At 39.4% G+C, this 17,275-nt stretch overlaps 1 protein-coding gene across 3 annotated transcripts; it reads left to right on the forward strand.

Moving 5' to 3' along the window:
- The first annotated feature begins 12,593 nt into the window (after positions 1 to 12,593).
- On the forward strand, positions 12,594 to 16,346 carry LOC116124458 (pre-mRNA-splicing factor syf2). 3 transcript variants are annotated; one of them, XM_031410194.1, is made up of 8 exons: positions 12,594 to 12,610; positions 12,648 to 12,702; positions 13,313 to 13,477; positions 14,010 to 14,206; positions 14,352 to 14,592; positions 15,033 to 15,169; positions 15,259 to 15,487; positions 16,073 to 16,346. In XM_031410194.1, exons 3-7 carry the CDS (start codon positions 13,354 to 13,356, stop codon positions 15,484 to 15,486), a joined length of 927 nt encoding a protein of 308 aa, XP_031266054.1. In that variant the 5' UTR covers positions 12,594 to 12,610; positions 12,648 to 12,702; positions 13,313 to 13,353; the 3' UTR covers position 15,487; positions 16,073 to 16,346. The 3 variants fall into 3 exon arrangements, with proteins under 3 accessions (XP_031266054.1, XP_031266052.1, XP_031266053.1); XM_031410192.1 differs by having other exon boundaries at positions 12,609 to 12,702; XM_031410193.1 differs by lacking the exon at positions 12,594 to 12,610 and having other exon boundaries at positions 12,615 to 12,799.
- Positions 16,347 to 17,275: the final 929 nt, after the last annotated feature.

Consider the following 17,275-nt stretch of genomic DNA (forward strand, 5'->3'; position numbering starts at 1 on the left):
ATAACCATGAACGGTTAAGCGATACATCAGACCAAATATGCGAATGGGCAGATTTTTAAAATATTTGAACCCTTAGGACATCATTTAAGAATATTGTTTTTCTTGCATTACAGGTAGTTAGCTATTATTATAGATGGGACCAGTTGTTTTGGGTGTTGAATATTTTGGTGAGTGGGTGGAGGAAGAAGTAGGTGGAAGTGGATGGGAAGAGCAAAGAAGTTAAACCAATTGCTGTGAGCACAAGGTTAGTTTTGATGAGTTGATTGATGAAATAATTAGAAGAGGTAATTGAGTTGCTCGCGTAGGGATATAGTTGTGAAGTATGGTTAATAGAGAGCTCCTGAAAATTATAAGACTCCTGCTTATTAACGTCGGATGAAAGTGTGAAGTTATTTATGATTGATATGGCCGATAGTGGTTCGAGGCCAATTTTAAGGGTTTCTTATGTAGAAAAACCGTTGGAAGTTGGTTCCAAGGAAGGGGTAACGCGGATGTAGGCGGAGATTTGCCTGGTGTTAATTGAACTACGAGGCCATTGATTTGTTAGCTGAAAAATCAAGAGTAGACGGTGAATTGGGTGGTGAGGAGGACACTATGGAAGAGGTTGGTGATGGGGGGCAGAATGAAAATGTTGAGGAGGAGGACCCGTAGAGTTCCCACGAATGTAGAGATTCCTTTAATACAGATTATGCAGAAGGCGTAGATTGTGAGGAAGAGAACACTATGGTCGTTTATGCAGGTTCAAAGGGGGCAATTGGAGGTAGTGTGGATCATCTATGTCTTACGGATGGATCAGAGTTGGCATAGGGATTATTTGACAACAAAGAGGAAGTGGTGAGGAAGCTAAAACTTGGTGCTGTGAAAGGTAATTTTGAGTTTATCACCAAAAAGTCAAATTCATTGGCGGTGACGGTTGCATGTCGTGACCGAAAGTGCAAGTGGCGGGTTTATGTAGAAGGTTGGCGGAGTTGGAAAAGTTTTCTTAGCACATATACCCTGAGACACACTGTGGTTTGGGACATATTTCAGGTGAGCATCGACAAGCGTCCGCTGATGTATTGGACAATTTGTCAAAGGGTTCGTCGAAGGGAAAGGTCCATTCCTAAAGACATTCAGAGAATTGTGGCGCACAGAGTTGGGATATGCTATTAGTTACTGGAAATGTGAAAAGGGAGACAACATGCACAAGATTTTGTGAGGGGCAGCCGGAGCACGGGTACGCAGTATTAGAAGCATAACGTTAAGCTTGAGTTGACAAACAAGGTAGCAAGACGGCTTTGAAGTGGGACGGAATTGATGTTAAATATTTTTTGTTGCTTATGGTTCTGCATATAAGGGGTTTTGTAAACATGAGAAAGGTGTTGGCTGTTGATGGTTGCTTTCTGACGGGAAAGTATGGAGGTACATTATGGTGGCACTGCACAGGACAGTGAGAATCACGCATATCTGTTGCATGGTGTGTGGTTGACTGAGAATGACGAGTTGGGGACTTGGTTTTCAGTAGTTACGTACGATAGTGCTGACAGTGACGAGTTGTGCATAATATTCGATAGGCACAACTCTATAAAGAAGGGGATTGCCACTATTTACCGTTAAGCACAGCACGGATTCTGTAGAGGCACCTTGGTGAAGACATAAAAACAAAAGTTTAAGTGTGCTGGCCTCCTTCAGACAACTACATGGCAGCAAAATCTTATCGGGTTGATGAGTTCGAGGAGCACTTCCAGCAAATCTGATCAAGGATGTTAGAGTTGTTAGTACTTGAGCATGATGTTGGTTTCGAGAGATGGAGTAGAGCTTACTTTCCGGAAGAAGGTTTGATGTCATGACCACGAACATAGCTGAGTCCTAAATTCGAAGTTGTTAATAGAAAAAGAGTTTCCAATAGTTGCACTTTTTGATGCAATCCAAAGGACACTGTCGCGGTGGTCCATGAGCGTCGTACGGAGTCAGTCAAATTTTACTACAACCCTTGTTCCATCACTGAAAAATTATGCGAGAACATATGGAACTGTCAAATGCACTGTTTGCCTATCCTCTAATGCTCAGAGGTTACTGTGCACGGCTATGGTCCGGATGCTAGTTAACCTTGTTACAAAAACTTGCAGCTGTAAAGTGCTGACATTCAATGGTTACCTTGTCCTCATGCCTAACAGCACTGAAACACCAACGGAAGCTGGATTTGGTTCAAGATTTACATGGAACTTTGCTCCCCTTTCTATATGACAGACACTACATGCTAGCATATTCAGAAACGATATATCCGGTGCCTCCAGAAGAGCAGTGGGTAGTGCCGCCAGAGGGGGCTGACATTATCCTCCAGCCGCCATTCAAGAAGACACCCAAAGGGGAGAAAAAGGGTTAAGCGTATTCCATCAGCCTTTGAGGTTCCCAGAAGATGAATAAGTGCTCAATTTGCAAGCAACCTGTCACAAGAGAAGCAGTTGCCAGAAGTAATTAGGTTCGATTCGAAGAAGGATGAAGTTCAGGGAGTTGCGAAGGGCAACCGTTGATGAGTTATGTTTCAATATTGATGTTTTAAATTTTATTGTTACCTTAATAAATATTATCATATTGTGTATTTATTACATGGTCTAAATATTTGGTTGGTGATTTTAGTTGGAATTAGGTTGTCAAATTGAGGAAAAAGTATGGAATTAATACGTGTTGGTAATTTTAGTTTGTCAAAATTCAGGGGAAAAGGTGCAAAAGTTATATATTGCCACGATCGCTTAAGCGACTAAGTGTAACTTAAGCGACAAAGTGTTTGTAACAGGATCGCTTAAGCGATACACAGATCGCTTAAGCGATCATGTACCTGGACTGATTGATTCTGCCCAGGTGCATGATCGCTTAAGCGATCCACGATCGCTTAATCGACCATGGGAAAAAGACAAGATTCGCTTAAGCGATATCACGGATCGCTTAAGCGATCATGCACCTGGGCAGATTTGCTTTTGCCAATCACATGATAGCTTAAGCGATCCATTGTATCTCTTAAGCGATTCTGTGCAAATGGTTTTAAAATTAACAGATACACCCCATCTACCCAGGTGCCAGATTTTGGCCATGGAGCTAAAATCTTCGGGAAAGGGCGTTACGATGCACAGTGGTCGGATCTGGCCAATAGGGCCTCTATATGGCCTTTTCCGACTAGATCGACCACGGATGTGGCGGAAAAGGCCAGACGATCCGCCAGAACTGGTCGTAGAACGAACGAAAAAGTCCAGATCTTGCCGTCTGCGACAGCCAATATATGGCCGTCGTTGTCAGTCAATGATGGCCAACATTGGCGTCGTTGACCGTCAAAGTCGGACATTTCATTGAAAGTCCATGACGGCAAGATGTGGCCTTTTCGGCCACATCCACGGTGGATTGACCAGAAAAAGGTCACATCTGGCCATTACCGGCCATTTTTGATCGTGTTTGTTGCTGTCACGGTAGCCAGAATCTGGGAAGTTGGGTGGGGTGGGGGTGTTTTTGTTAATTTTTAAACTTTTTCTTCGGTATAATGAAATTAATTCACTAATGGGGCAAATTAATTAAAATATACTAATATTTCCTAAATAATTAAGCAAACAAATATAAAAATATACTGAACGAATCGTAAACCCATATGTTTAGCATAGTGTAGGTGCACTAAACGAATCGTAAACCCTATAGGTTTCATACTGACGTAAAAGAACTATATGTTTTATAAAATGGAATAACGGAACGGTGCTCTGAACGAATCGTAAACCCTATAGGTTTCATACTGACGTGTAAAAGAACTATATGTTTATATAAATGTATAAAGGAACAGGTGCTCTGAACGAATCGTAAACCCATAGGTTCATACTGACGTGGAAAAGAACTATATGTTTTATTAAATGTAATAACGGAACAGGTGCTCTGAACGAATCGTAAAACCTATAGGTTTCATACTGACGTGTAAAAGAACTATATGTTTATATAAATGTAAAACGGAACAGGTACTCTGAACGAATCGTAAACCCTATAGGTTTCATACTGACGTGTAAAAGAACTATATGTTTATATAAATGTAATAACGGAACAGGTGCTCTGAACGAATGTAAACCCTAGGTTTCATACTGACGTGTAAAAGAAACTATAGTTTTATTAAATGTAATAACGGAACAGGTGCTCTGAACGAATCGTAAACCCTATAGGTTTCATACTGACGTGTAAAAGAACTATATGTTTATGTAATGTAATAACGAAACAGGTGCTCTGAAGAAATCGTAAACCCTATAGGTTTCATACTGACGTGTAAAAGAACTATATGTTTTATATAAAGTAATAACGGAACAGGTGCTCTGAACTATAGTCGAAACCCTAAGGTTTCATACTGACGTGTAAAAGAACTATATGTTTAATATAAATGTAATAACGGAACAGGTGCTCTGAACGAATCGTAAACCCTATAGGTTTCATCTTTTCCGAGGCAGAATGACAACTGCCCAGACTATGATCACTTAAGCGACCCATTTATATCGCTTAAGCGTTCTTCCTAAAGACACATGGTCGCTTAAGCGATTTATGATCGCTCAGCGATCTTTCTTAAGGCAGAATGACATCTGCCCAGACTATGATGCTAAGCGACCATTATCGTTAAGCGATTCTTCCTAAAAGACACATGGTTGCTAACGATTTATGATCGCTTAAGCGATTCTGAGGCAGAATGAGATCTGCCCAGACTTAGAGCTTAAGCGACCCATTTATATCGCTTAAGCGATTCTTCCTAAAGACACATGGCGCTTAAGCGATTTATGACGCTTAAGCGATCTTTTCCGAGGCAGATGACATCTGCCCAGACTATGATCGCTTAAGCGACCTTACGTATCGCTTAGCGATTCTTTCTAAAATGACATATGCCCAGAACTTGGTTGCTTAAGCGATCGTTTCTGGAAAAGTCTTGGTCGTTTAGAGAGATATGTGGACAAACAAAAATATCTTATATGGACACAACCATACATAGTAAATTGAAACTGTTGATGAATATATTATATGGACAAACAAAAAATATATCCCAAATATCAGATCCAATTTTACAATGATCACACCATACATAGTAAATTATTTACAATTTCCTATACAGCCTTTAATTTAGTTTTGATGTCCAAAGAGTTTAGAATCCACAGTGAATGGTATCAGGGCAGTCCATGCTTGAAAAGATGCCACGACATCATTCTTCCCGATGCTTTCTGACTCTGCACTAGCATCTAACAAATTCAGATGATATCTACAAGGGTGCTAATATGGTGCCTCGGTTGACTTCTGTGGAGATTGACCATTCCACTTAGTGACCTACAGTTTAAAACATCATAATATGAGAAGAGCATGAATTAGAAAATAGCCAAGCCAATGAGAACAAATTAATAAGCAGTTCTGACACAAAGTACAAATCAAACACCATTGAAATGAACATGTATATACACCCTTATTGTAATTATAACAGGTATCACATAAACTCAACCAAAAAACCAAGTATGAACATCAACATCACATAAATTACAAAATTCAGCGTCCAAATTTCATACCTTTGATTGGGTTCTGGTCACTCAAAACGGATCCATCTGCCCATGGAAGCAGTCGACAGCCTAGCGCTCCCAACAGTCTCTCATTGTTTTGTCATTCAAGCTGTCCATCGGGGTTGGTCATGTCGAATGATAATTTTCAGGGCATATGCCACATTCAGCGCTACAATAGGAGAAGACACTTAGCATTATAATAAACTTATAGAACAATTGTATTATGTAAGTTAGTTTTAAACAAAATTTACCTTGACTCATTTATTGGACAGGTAGAGCGCTGAATTGGCCCTTTCCGGTTAGTACCTGATCACCCAAGTGCCCAAACATCCGCTGTCACATAACAGCCGCGAGAACAACCTGGACAGTGGTCCAACTCGACTCCAACTGCTTGTCTCGACAAATGGTTGGGTTGCAGTCAAGGATCTTCAGAAACCCCTCCTCTAGATGCACAACGACTGCTATCCAGTGCATCTCTTTGATGAGGAGATGCAGTACACTCTTTTAACAAAGGCCCAACCGTGGCCATATTTGGGCCGATCCCCCTTACGTACTGCATAATCCTGTCATCAACCGGAAAACATCAAGGATAGTCCGACTGTTGTGCGGCCAATCGTTTTCGCTTCGGTCCTTTTGCTACACCACTAGCAACGGCATTTTAATTAAAGTGCGATATGTCGAAACAAGCGTTTGCCCAAACGCCACATCGGTGATAGCACAGTCGGGATACAACAGATCACCATCACTAGTCTGTCATAGCCTCATTAGTGCCATATTCTCATCGATGTGCTGCATCAAATAAAAACAACAAGATAAGTATGGAAACACAGGCAAAATAAGGAAAATTAAGTGAAAATAACTCACCGAGTCCTCAAGCCACGTCCCATCGTCAACAACTTCTGAAACCATTCCCAAGAGAATCCCCTGTCTTACACTTATATGGCCATCACTTCTGATCTATTGTAATAGGCAAAAAGAGTTTTTTCTTTCCTCTATTGGCCTATACAAATCGACATTTGAGTTCCAATTTCCCTTCCCCACTTCCTCCCCCTTCCTCATTTTACACCCCGCTTCCTTCGCCTCCCATCCCCCTCCTCCATTATCAAGCCCCCACTTTACACAACCTCCTCAACCTCCTCCATTTCTGGTTGTTCCTCCATTTGTTTCTTCATTTCTTTCTTACCTGTGTCACTACCATGTAAGGCGATTTCACAAACTTGCTCTTTCGGCCTCTCTTTTCAGCCAGTTTGCACTTCAACCGCCTTTAATTCTCCACAACTTCCTCCTCCATTGTACCAACTTCGCCCTCCATTGTATACTTTCTCTCCCAGCTTATCCACTTTCTCCTCCACCATTTTCATTGTTTCTTCCATCTTGTCAAACCTTGCATAAACGGCTGTGTTAAAACTCTCAAACAGGCCGTTTATGAGGTCAACAACCTCATTCTCCCCACGCCGATGTCTCGGCAAAGCGGCGTACTGTTGTACCGGTTTGCGAGGCATACGAACCTCTTCCTCCCTCTTCTCCTCCTCACCTCATCTCGGCCCCCGAGATTCATTATCCTCAGCATCAACGACATTGTCAAGCAATGGCCCTGCAACTGCCATCAAATGCGTGACCCCTTTTAGGTCCCGCATCAGGCGGTTTATCTGTTCCCCTTTCATCCTCCCATTGCTCTGAAAGATGTGACATAGTCTTCTTCCGCTTCATCCCCAAGCGGTCAGAAGGGAAGGACGACACTCTGCAATAAGAAATAAAAATCAATCAGATTGAAGCAAAATAAAAAAACAACTGCATATTCAAAGCTTAATCTTTCAATCTTACCCAGTTGCTTGAATCTCAATCTCTAATTGGCCATAATCCCAATGGTTACAGTTCCTGACATGCCACCGCAACATCCTAGGAAATTGCTGTTGCACATCCAAATTGTTGCTCCTCCCCCCCACCTTAGCGAAGACAGGGATGGCCTCGTACATCCAAGCCTACATTGTAAAAAAACAGTCCATGTCATTTTCAAACACACATATTATAAAAAATATAACAGAGAACTATTAAATTTACCTGCATTGCCCAGGGAAGCCAACCAAATTATACGTGCTTGGTTTAGCTTCTCGCCCCATTCGGCATGCTTTAACGCCATGTCTGGTTTTTTCAGGCTCTGATGGTTCGCTCAAATGATATCCGACTGTACCTAGCCTTTTCTCTAAAACTTGTCCTGTAATAGACTTTGCCCTTTCAAAACTTATCACAAAACCTTATGGCTCCCACACTCGTCCTTATTGCGTCTGCCTCCACCTTAGTTGGCACTTCCCCGCATCCTAAGCCCGTCATGTAACACCTCCTCTTTAGTACTATTCTTATAATACATACTATGTAAAATATAGATATGTATATAATATGAGATAGTGGGCTCAAATTTTTCTTTACTCATAAAATAAATTCTTTATAAATACAAATACAATGTATAAAAAACTTTCTAATTAATACAAAATATCATAGCTGGTGGACAGTAGTGCCAATACTCTTCGCTCGTCGACGTCCATCCGACCGCTGCTCCTATTCCTGCAAAAAAGAGAAGAAAAACGGGGTGACACAACAATGCTCGGTAAGTAAATCCTTTACTACCTGTCCCCGAACTCACTCTTTGGTTCTTTCCTTACTCTACTGTTCTTCTATTTCTATTTCTCACTGTTTCCTCTTTCTTTCTAATATTATTCTTCTCCTCTAACTCTGTTCTGCTATTTACTCTTTCTTTCTCTCTATTCTTTTCTCTTATTCTTACTCACCATGAAGGACAATATGGTCTCTCTCTATTCTCATCCATACTCACCATGAAGGAAAATCATGGTTCTCGCCGGTACAAGCTCTACATGAAATTAATACGAAAGAACTGCATGTTCTTTCTTCTGCTCTCTATTCGTATTAGCTCAATCCAATTCTTTCTCATACTCTCTCTCTCTTTCTATCTCATTCTTTCTCAAGCTTTCTCATTCTTTAATTCTTTCTATTATATCATTCTCATTTCGTTCCTTTCTCGTAACTCTTTTTTGTCAACTCTCTCTTTCGTAGTCACGGCCTCATCTTACGGAGGCACGGTCGGGACTCGTCCGCTCTACATGACTTCCTCTCATTTTAGCTGATCGGACTTGGTTATGCATGGATTCAGAACCCTTGGCCACGTGAGTGTATAATCTCTCTCTCGGGTACGGGTATAGCCCTCATCCGCATGCACTCTCACGGGCTACACCACTTTTCTATCTCATACTCATGTCGCTCTCTCAATGCGGCGTACATGCGGGAATACTCTACCCATTATCCTGGGTTCCCCATCGCATAACCTACTCTAGCTCGTGTCTCTCTCTTATTCTTTCTCATTTGCTCATCTCTTCTCAAGCTAGTACTCATACTCAAGCTAGAACTCACAGGACAGCTTAACTCTTAGCTTTTCTCATCTGTTGTCTTTGTATTTCGTTTCTTTTTGTTCTTTCTCATTCTTACTCATTGGAATGTCACAACCTCATCTGACCGGAGGCACGGCTGGGCGCTACCCATCTACGTGACTCTGCTCATTTCACTACCGATCGGATTTAGTCATGCATGGATTCAGAACCTTTGGCCATGTGAGTGTATTCTCTCTCTCTCTCTCTGAATGTCACGGCCCCATCCTACGGAGGCACGGCTGGAACCTCATGTTCCACTTGCGTGACGGTCACGGCCTCATCTGACCGGAGGCACGGTGGGGATCACAAAGCACCCACTCTCGTGACTCTACTCGTCACTCACAGGTTCCCCATCGCAAACTTACTCTATTCTTCTCTTAACTCTTGTGCACAAGATCTCTACTCTTTCTCTAGCTAACCATCATAATGTAGCTTAACTCTTAGAGTAACTCTCTACTCTTTCTCAACTTTTCTCTTTACTATCGGAGTATTCCATTCTCTTTACTCTTAAGAGTTTTTATTCCCAACATTCTCTACTCTTTCACTCAAACTATTACTCATAGTATAGCTTATACTCAAAATTCTCTACTCTTAAGCTAGTACTCACAAGGTAGCTCATACTCAAATTCTCTATTCTTTCAAACTACTTCTCAATGACAATTAATGCATATGGATGGTTCATACTATTAATGACTTTGAAATGCCAAATGCAGATTTCCTCAAAACAGTCATTCTGCACAGGTTGACTAAAAAGACCCTAACTTGCGTTAACACCTCGGATTGCTACGGTTTTGGTTCGTTTCAAAGCTTAGAAACAGGGCTATAACTTGATGTTTTGGTCTCAGCCCAGTTCAATCCGTAAAATGCCCAAAAATCACTTAGAACGTCACGGCTGTGACAGGGCATATTTCACTTAGGCATTTCATCAAGCAACTTATGTGCATACAAAAAATCTCTCAACTACAACTCTCCTTCTCTTTTTAACCATCCAAAATGGGAGGAAACTCCCTTTATGGGCATGGTTCCTATCATAAAAGAACACTCTCAAATTATCTACTCAATCTCTTCCAACTTCATCTCAATTTCACTCTCTCATCACACATCAAAAAAAATTTCTCATAAAGGGAATATCCAACCAACATAACATAACTACTTCTCAACTCAATTCCTCAACAAATAGACATACATCTCTACTCAATTTTCTCAACAAGCATCATATATACATGCAAAATAATCTCTACTTAAGAATTTCTTAAACTTTAGCTTGAGTTGGATTTACTTACCTCATATGAGTAGTCTCCATTAAAGCTCTCTACTCTTGTTGGATCATAACTTTCCCTTATTTCCTAAGCATAAACTTAGTAAGAACTTAACCTTACATGAATAAAATTCATCTCTAAAGTAGGGATTCTTACCTCTTCTTGCTTAGGATCATATTTTGTCAAATTCCAACTCAAAACTCTCAAAAATCCCTTAGAAAATTGAGTGAGGAATTGAGAGAATGGGAGATGAAGAGGCGGTGGAAATGGGTAAAATGAATGGGTTTAGAGAACTCAACCCTTATTAGCTCATATAATATCCACTCTTTCCGATTTTGCCATCTCTTTCTTGAAATTTCCACCTTATCCTTTGATTCTTTACAAACTCACCCCCATTTTACACTATTCTCCATGAAATTTCCTTGCATTTTACTCCCCACTTTTCCTGTAATTAGGGGTAGAATGGTCATTGTGCCCCAAAGAAGAATTCTCTAGAAACTCAAGAAACTTTCTGCCGTCTATCGCCGCGGCGAAGAACTTCATCGCCCCGGCGAAACGTCCAGAATCGACACCGCCAACACAAAACCAACGTCGCCGCGGCGAAGCTTCTCCCTGCCCCGACGAAGATTGCAACTCCAAAATTTGCTAAGTCTTGATCAATTCCAGGGTACATACTCAACCAAACCAAAAACATAAACTCAATCAAAGGCAACCAAACAACATGAACATATACAAACTCATTTAGGGGCAATTCAGGAATCCTTTAGGCCATACCCTAACACAATGGCTACGATTTCAAGTGGGGTGTTACACGTCACCAACGCATACTCCATATACCAAACCGTAGTGGCTTTCCCTCCACCACGAACCACATTCATTTTTTTTTTTTTTTTTTTTTGCATTTTACTGAGTGCATCAACATGTAATGCACTCCCTGCCCCCAAAATGACTTTTTTCCACTTTGTTCCGATTCTTAAAAACTGACCGAAACAAGTGCGACCAAAATCTCTTTCCCCATGCCTCATTCCAGCTAAAATGGCCCTTATTCTGTCAAAAACCTCCCAGCTCAACCTCACCGTCACCCTTGCAGGGAAGTAGGGTACCTTCTCACTTATAGGCTCCAACTCGTACTCTCTACAGTTTACGGTCCGCACAATCTGCACAAAGATAAAATAAAATGTCAACAACAAAATAAACCAAAACCACTGTAGTCGCTTAACGATCTCAGATCGCTTAGAGATCTTTACTCTGCCTATGCAAGATCGCTTAAGCGATTTTAAATCGCTTAAGCGACCAAGAGTTAACTGAGAATCTCTTAAGCGATACAACAGATCGCTTATTATATCTGTGATTCTGCCAGACCTAAGATCGCTTAAGTGACCAAGAGTAACACTCATGATCGCTTAAGCGATCTTAGGTCTGGGCAGAATCATCTGCCAGATCTCAAATCGCTTAAGCGATCCTTTTTATCGCTTAAGCGATCATGACTGCGATCACGAGTAAAACAGAATAATCGCTTAAGCGATACAAATGATCGCTTAAGCGAAGTACGCAATATTCCCAAACTACGTACCCTATCTTCGCCGGCCTCCTGCTAGTCGCCTGGTCCTCGACGACTCCTCCTTGCCTGAACTCTCGCCGGAATCCTCCTCCTTGTTGAACTCTCGCGGAATCCTCCTCCTGGCCTGAATTCTCGCTGAATCTGTCTTCAGACCCGTTTGCTGGTTCTTCCCTCTGTTCTTGTGCCGCCAGGTCTCCTCTGCGTGTGGACCACCTCATGGTCGGATGATCCATCGGAGCAGCCATTGAACTGCTTGCGCCACCGGAATCTGATTCGAATGGCGTTGGGCTTCCCTCCTCATTGTCGTGTCAGTCATGGTTTGGATTGAATTTGGTGTCAAAGTTTGAGTTTCGATCGGAAATGTGGATCGTATCGTCGGAAATGGCACAGATTTCGTTTAGGGTTAAGTAAATCGATTTTAGGGTTCAACAATCGATCGAAAATCGCGACTATATCGCCGAAAATCGCGACTGTATTCGGTTTAGGGTTCAAGAAATTGATTTAGGTTGTAAATTTGCAGGTGTTCGATCGGAAAAAATCGCGTCTCCTTTCGTTCAAGAAATCGCTTTTTGAACTAATGAATTTTGATAAGCGAGGTAAATAGTTAGTGGGGCTGTTTTGCGATTTCAAATTTTAAAACTTTTATTTTTCTGATTCGGCCTACATATATTTAATTTTTTTATTTTAACCTATTTTACGTGTTTAAGTAATCCTAACTATGCCACGTCATCTTCTCTAAATTAAAAAAAAAATGATGAACAGTTTCAAGACCATTTTCTTAAATAGAAACTTGGCATGACCGGGCAGCTAAATTTTCTCTCGCGTTCGCGCTTTGGCCACTAATTTTTTTTTCCTATTTTCTCTTTAGCCAAACAAAACCATCGAGACAGAAGTGAGAATCGAAAGTACAGGTAAGTCTCTGTTATCTTTTCAATTCGATTTTCTGTTTCAATTAACTGTTGTCATCGTTTGGTTGCGTAGAAACTTGAGGAGGAAAAAAACAATAAGGTAATGAAAATTATGCTTTTTTTTTTGTTTTTGGTTTTGAAGGAATAATAATAAATTAATCAGATGAACTGCTTGTTACTCGTGATTTAAGAATTAGGTAGCACATATCATATTACCTTATAATCAATTTTTAGGGTTACGCGAATTGTTGGATTTTAACTGAATGTTATTAGTTTGGATTATTGATTTTTGTAAGTGTTAGATGAAATTCTGAAGTAATTTCGACTTATTATATATCTTTATTATGTAAAGGTATAACCTTTAATTGAATTTCAGAGTGTAAAATAAGATTCAGAAAATAATTTGAAATTAGGTCAGAAAGGTATTAGGTAGGATTTGAACACATCATGGCGTATGCCCATTACATAAAATAATGTCATACGTGTATATGTTTTTTTTATCATTATCAGTCTGTACTACTTGTGATTTTTTTTTCGAAGATATTTTACGGGGTTTTGATCACTGAAGTTTGTTAATGGAGGTTTAATTTCATCATTGTATTGTGTTGTTCAGGCAATTTGAGTTGATAGAAAGAGGTGAAGTTAGTACAAAAGATGGAGGAAGAAAGAAGAGTTCACCCGGACTGTATAAATGCAGCAAATCCTTACCATGAATGTGTGGAATATTGCTTCAGAAAAATTGCTGAAGCAAAGGTGCGAATGGGTAAACAAGAAACAGGTATATTTTGTTGGAATCTGTTTGTGTGTCATTTTAAGTAACAATTCTTGTTTCTAGTTTGGAATTGATATTTTCTCTATAGTATGTATTTATGTTGCTTGTGTTAGTTGGTCATTCTTTGGGCTGGAAAAACACAATTATGTGTGAATAGTATAATTGCTCTTTCTTTTTTACTGCATGATGTCCAGCAAAACTATGAACATAGGATTGGAAAAAGCATGTATTCCTCCTTAAAATATTCATGGACAGTTCATTTATCTGATAATTAAGTTCTTTAAGGTGTCATCTTATTCTGGACTTGAGTATTCCAAATGTTGGGCTCACATTAGTTACTCCTTAAATCCAAGTTTTTGCTGTTCTTGTCTAAAGCTCTCTGCATACGTCTAAAACATTATACTATTTCTTTTCATTGTTTCATTTAAACGAATACTAGAGAGTGGAAGTATTATTTGATAGTTCTAGGATATATTCAATTATTCTAACTCCATGTTTTTCCTTCCATACTTAAACCTTACATTTTACACTATTTCAGAAGTTGTGCCAGTCAATGGTGGTAGCGGTCAATCCAACGCATCTGCTCATGATGTGGTTGAAGATTTCAATGATGAAAGACCAAATTTTGAGGAACATTCAGATAGTGACCATGACCAACCAGCTGAGGAGAATTTGGGAGACATTACAAAGCTTACAGGAAGAGCAAAAAAATTGTTCGAGTTGAGGCTTAAGATGGTATGTTTTCGTTCAATTGATAATTATTAGTCATATTTTTTTTTAATTTGATTGGTATTCAAAAATTAAACTGTTCTGTTCTGAAATCTATTGTCATCACAGTTAAATTAATTTGTAATCATTGGTGGTTGTTGCATTGTTACAGAATGAGGCAAGAAAGGCGAATCAAACAGCAATGGTTGCTGAAAAGAAAAGAATGGAATCTCCTCAGGAATCTAGGGGCATCTCTAAACAAAAATGGCTTGAGGAGAGGAAGAAAAAGATAGGCAAACTTCTAGATTCAAATGGTTTGGATATGACCAAGGCATATATGCTAGATACACAAGAGGCAGCAGAGACAAAATATAAGAAATGGGAGAAGGATCCTGCTCCGTTTGGTTGGGATGGTATTTTAATTTTACTTATTAAGTTTTTATTTCATTTTTCTGATACTCTACTTTTACTTTTTCCTGGCATGTCCATATCCTGGTGTGCCTTTACATGCCTATATATCCACTTGCTTGTTTGTTGTTTGTAATCAGAAACATTGTTACATACATACATTAGATTGCAAACATGTATCAAAACATTTTCCCTAGTGATATGGGTGCAAGATTCCGGAAATGATATCTTAGGCATGCATTCCTGAAGTTCTACTGCTTATTAGTACTGTTTGACTTTTGAAAACGAAGTAAAGAGTTATTTCTGTTGTTCTCTCTTTCTTGTGTTAGCTTACTTTTGTACTTGAAAATAAGTGTACCTCTTAATGTTTTATGTGAAGATCTGAAATTTACAAGTACAGTGGAATAAAGTTTTTGATCTAAGTATGAAATTATTCTTTTGACAGTTTTCAATCAGAAGACATTGTACGATGCTTATAAGAAACGGACAAAGAATGTCGAGGTTGATTTAGAGGAATATAACAGACTAAAAGAAGCTGATCCAGAGTTCTACAGGGATGCTTCAAGCCTCCAATACGGGAAGGTATGTTTTTGTTGAGAAAATTTGCTCTTTGGTAGATTTGGACAAAATCAGGTGTTCTAATTCATGGATTTTCCATTCATTTTGTGTAGGCTCCAAAGGTCTCTGAGGATAAAGTTGAAAGGATGGTGAAAGAACTCAAGGACCGGGAGGAGAAAAGGACATCCTTTAGCAGGAGGAGGAGGTTCCATGAAGAGAAAGACATTGACTCAATTAATGACCGTAACGAGCATTTCAACAAGAAGATTGAGCGAGCATTTGGTAAATACACACTGGAGATCAAAAACAATCTCGAACGAGGAACTGCCTTGCCCGACTAAGGTACTTGGTCGTCTGAAATACTGGATGATTTTTTGTCGGAGATATATATAACTTTTTTAGTTCAATTTTATTGAAGTGTGATGATGGATTCTAAGAATAAAACTGTAAAATTTGTTATAATGCTTATTATTTTCACTACTCCATCTTATGTTTTTCTCTAGCTAGAGCATAATTTTAGAACACAGATTGTAACAATGTTAGGTCTAGGTCACTATTTCAATTTGACCATATGTGCTACAATTGTCAGCTGTCGTCCATGAAATCAGGTGTCTCATAAACTTCATTCATCATAGTTTTATGCTGATTAATGTTATAATCACTATGAATTGAGTCTAGACCTAATATGTATTGGAAACATATTTTTATCTAGTTGACTTTTTGGAACTGACTGCAAATCCGTCTTTTCCATAATATACCATTTAGAAACATGGAGTTAGATGGTTTTTCCCCTGTTCTTTTCACGCCTTCTATATTCCTAAAGTGATCTTAGAATATCTTTGAATGCATTATGATAATTCTCACGAGTAGGTAGTTCACATGTGATAACTTCTGCATGTGATTCTTAGCTGTTGCTTCACATTGCAGGATCCTTTTATGGACACCAATTGGAAAGATCTTCGACATCGATTAAGGCAAGCGGTCTTTTTCCTAAAGAAAAAAAATTCGAAGTTGTATCCTATTCTTCCATGCTTTGAAGTTGTTCAATACAATGAACCATGTAGAATAACTTGTGTTTTCTGGTTGGGTCTGTAACTTCAAGATAATGTTGTACCCGTATACAATTATTATCATGAATGAATTGGACTCCCCACCCCCTTTTTCGTCCCAAATTGAACAGAAGCAGATTTTTTTTCTTTTCTGTTGTGTTTTTTTTCCTTCTATTTACTAGGTGGTTAATGCTTATGATGATAGTGTACAAATTACCGTTAGCAGTTTTTGACTTCGACGGATTATTGTTGATGCAGAACCTTTTTATTAGTTTCTCAGTATGACCCCTTAATGGAAAAGTTATAAGATAGTCAAAACTCTTTGTAAAGGAAAAAGTAGTCAAGGTAGTCATAGGATTCGAAAAGTTCATTTCTTGAGACTTGTGTATTGAATTGATTGGGTTTAGTGCTAAAAGAGGGTCTTCATCTTTTCCATCATACCCAAAAAGAAAACTCTATTGGAGCCTCTAGAGGGTGTGATTTTTAGCAATCCAAGAAAATAAAAAAGGGATTTCTAAGTTGGAGGTTAACATTCTACCAAACATTCATGATGATAGTGGTTGTTAAGGGAGAAAATCCTCCTTCTATGTGCCTAGAAGAAGGCTTATTGAACAATCTGGACCACATATCACATGTTTTTAGCAAAATGATCAGATCAAATCAGAGCCGTGGAGGAGTGTCGGTCTGATCTTGACCCCGTGAGGACCACTCTTCTCTTTCTTTCTGATAAAACCGTTGTAAAGACACTCTACTCTTGGCTGGCAATTGCTTTTGTTTTGTTAAAAGAAGTGAACTCCATGACATGAGTCCCTCTAACCTTCGAACTCTTACAAAAAAATTAAATTCACTTTGTAAAGCTAGCTAAATATCGCTTTTCTTTTTCTGTAGGGTTGAACTGTTGTCGATAATATTTTATAATCCACCTCTCTCACCCATGACCTGACCCACACCCATGTGATGCCATTTCATGATACCCCCATATCTGTATGCCACGTGGCATTTGCAGAGCTGGCAGGTTCTGGCCGTTTTAACCACTAGGTTTAGTCTCATTGGTTGGACCTTAGTCCAAAAGTTTTTGCCC

This window comes from Pistacia vera, unplaced genomic scaffold (genome assembly GCF_008641045.1).
Source record: "Pistacia vera cultivar Batoury unplaced genomic scaffold, PisVer_v2 Contig152, whole genome shotgun sequence".
NCBI lineage: Eukaryota > Viridiplantae > Streptophyta > Magnoliopsida > Sapindales > Anacardiaceae > Pistacia > Pistacia vera.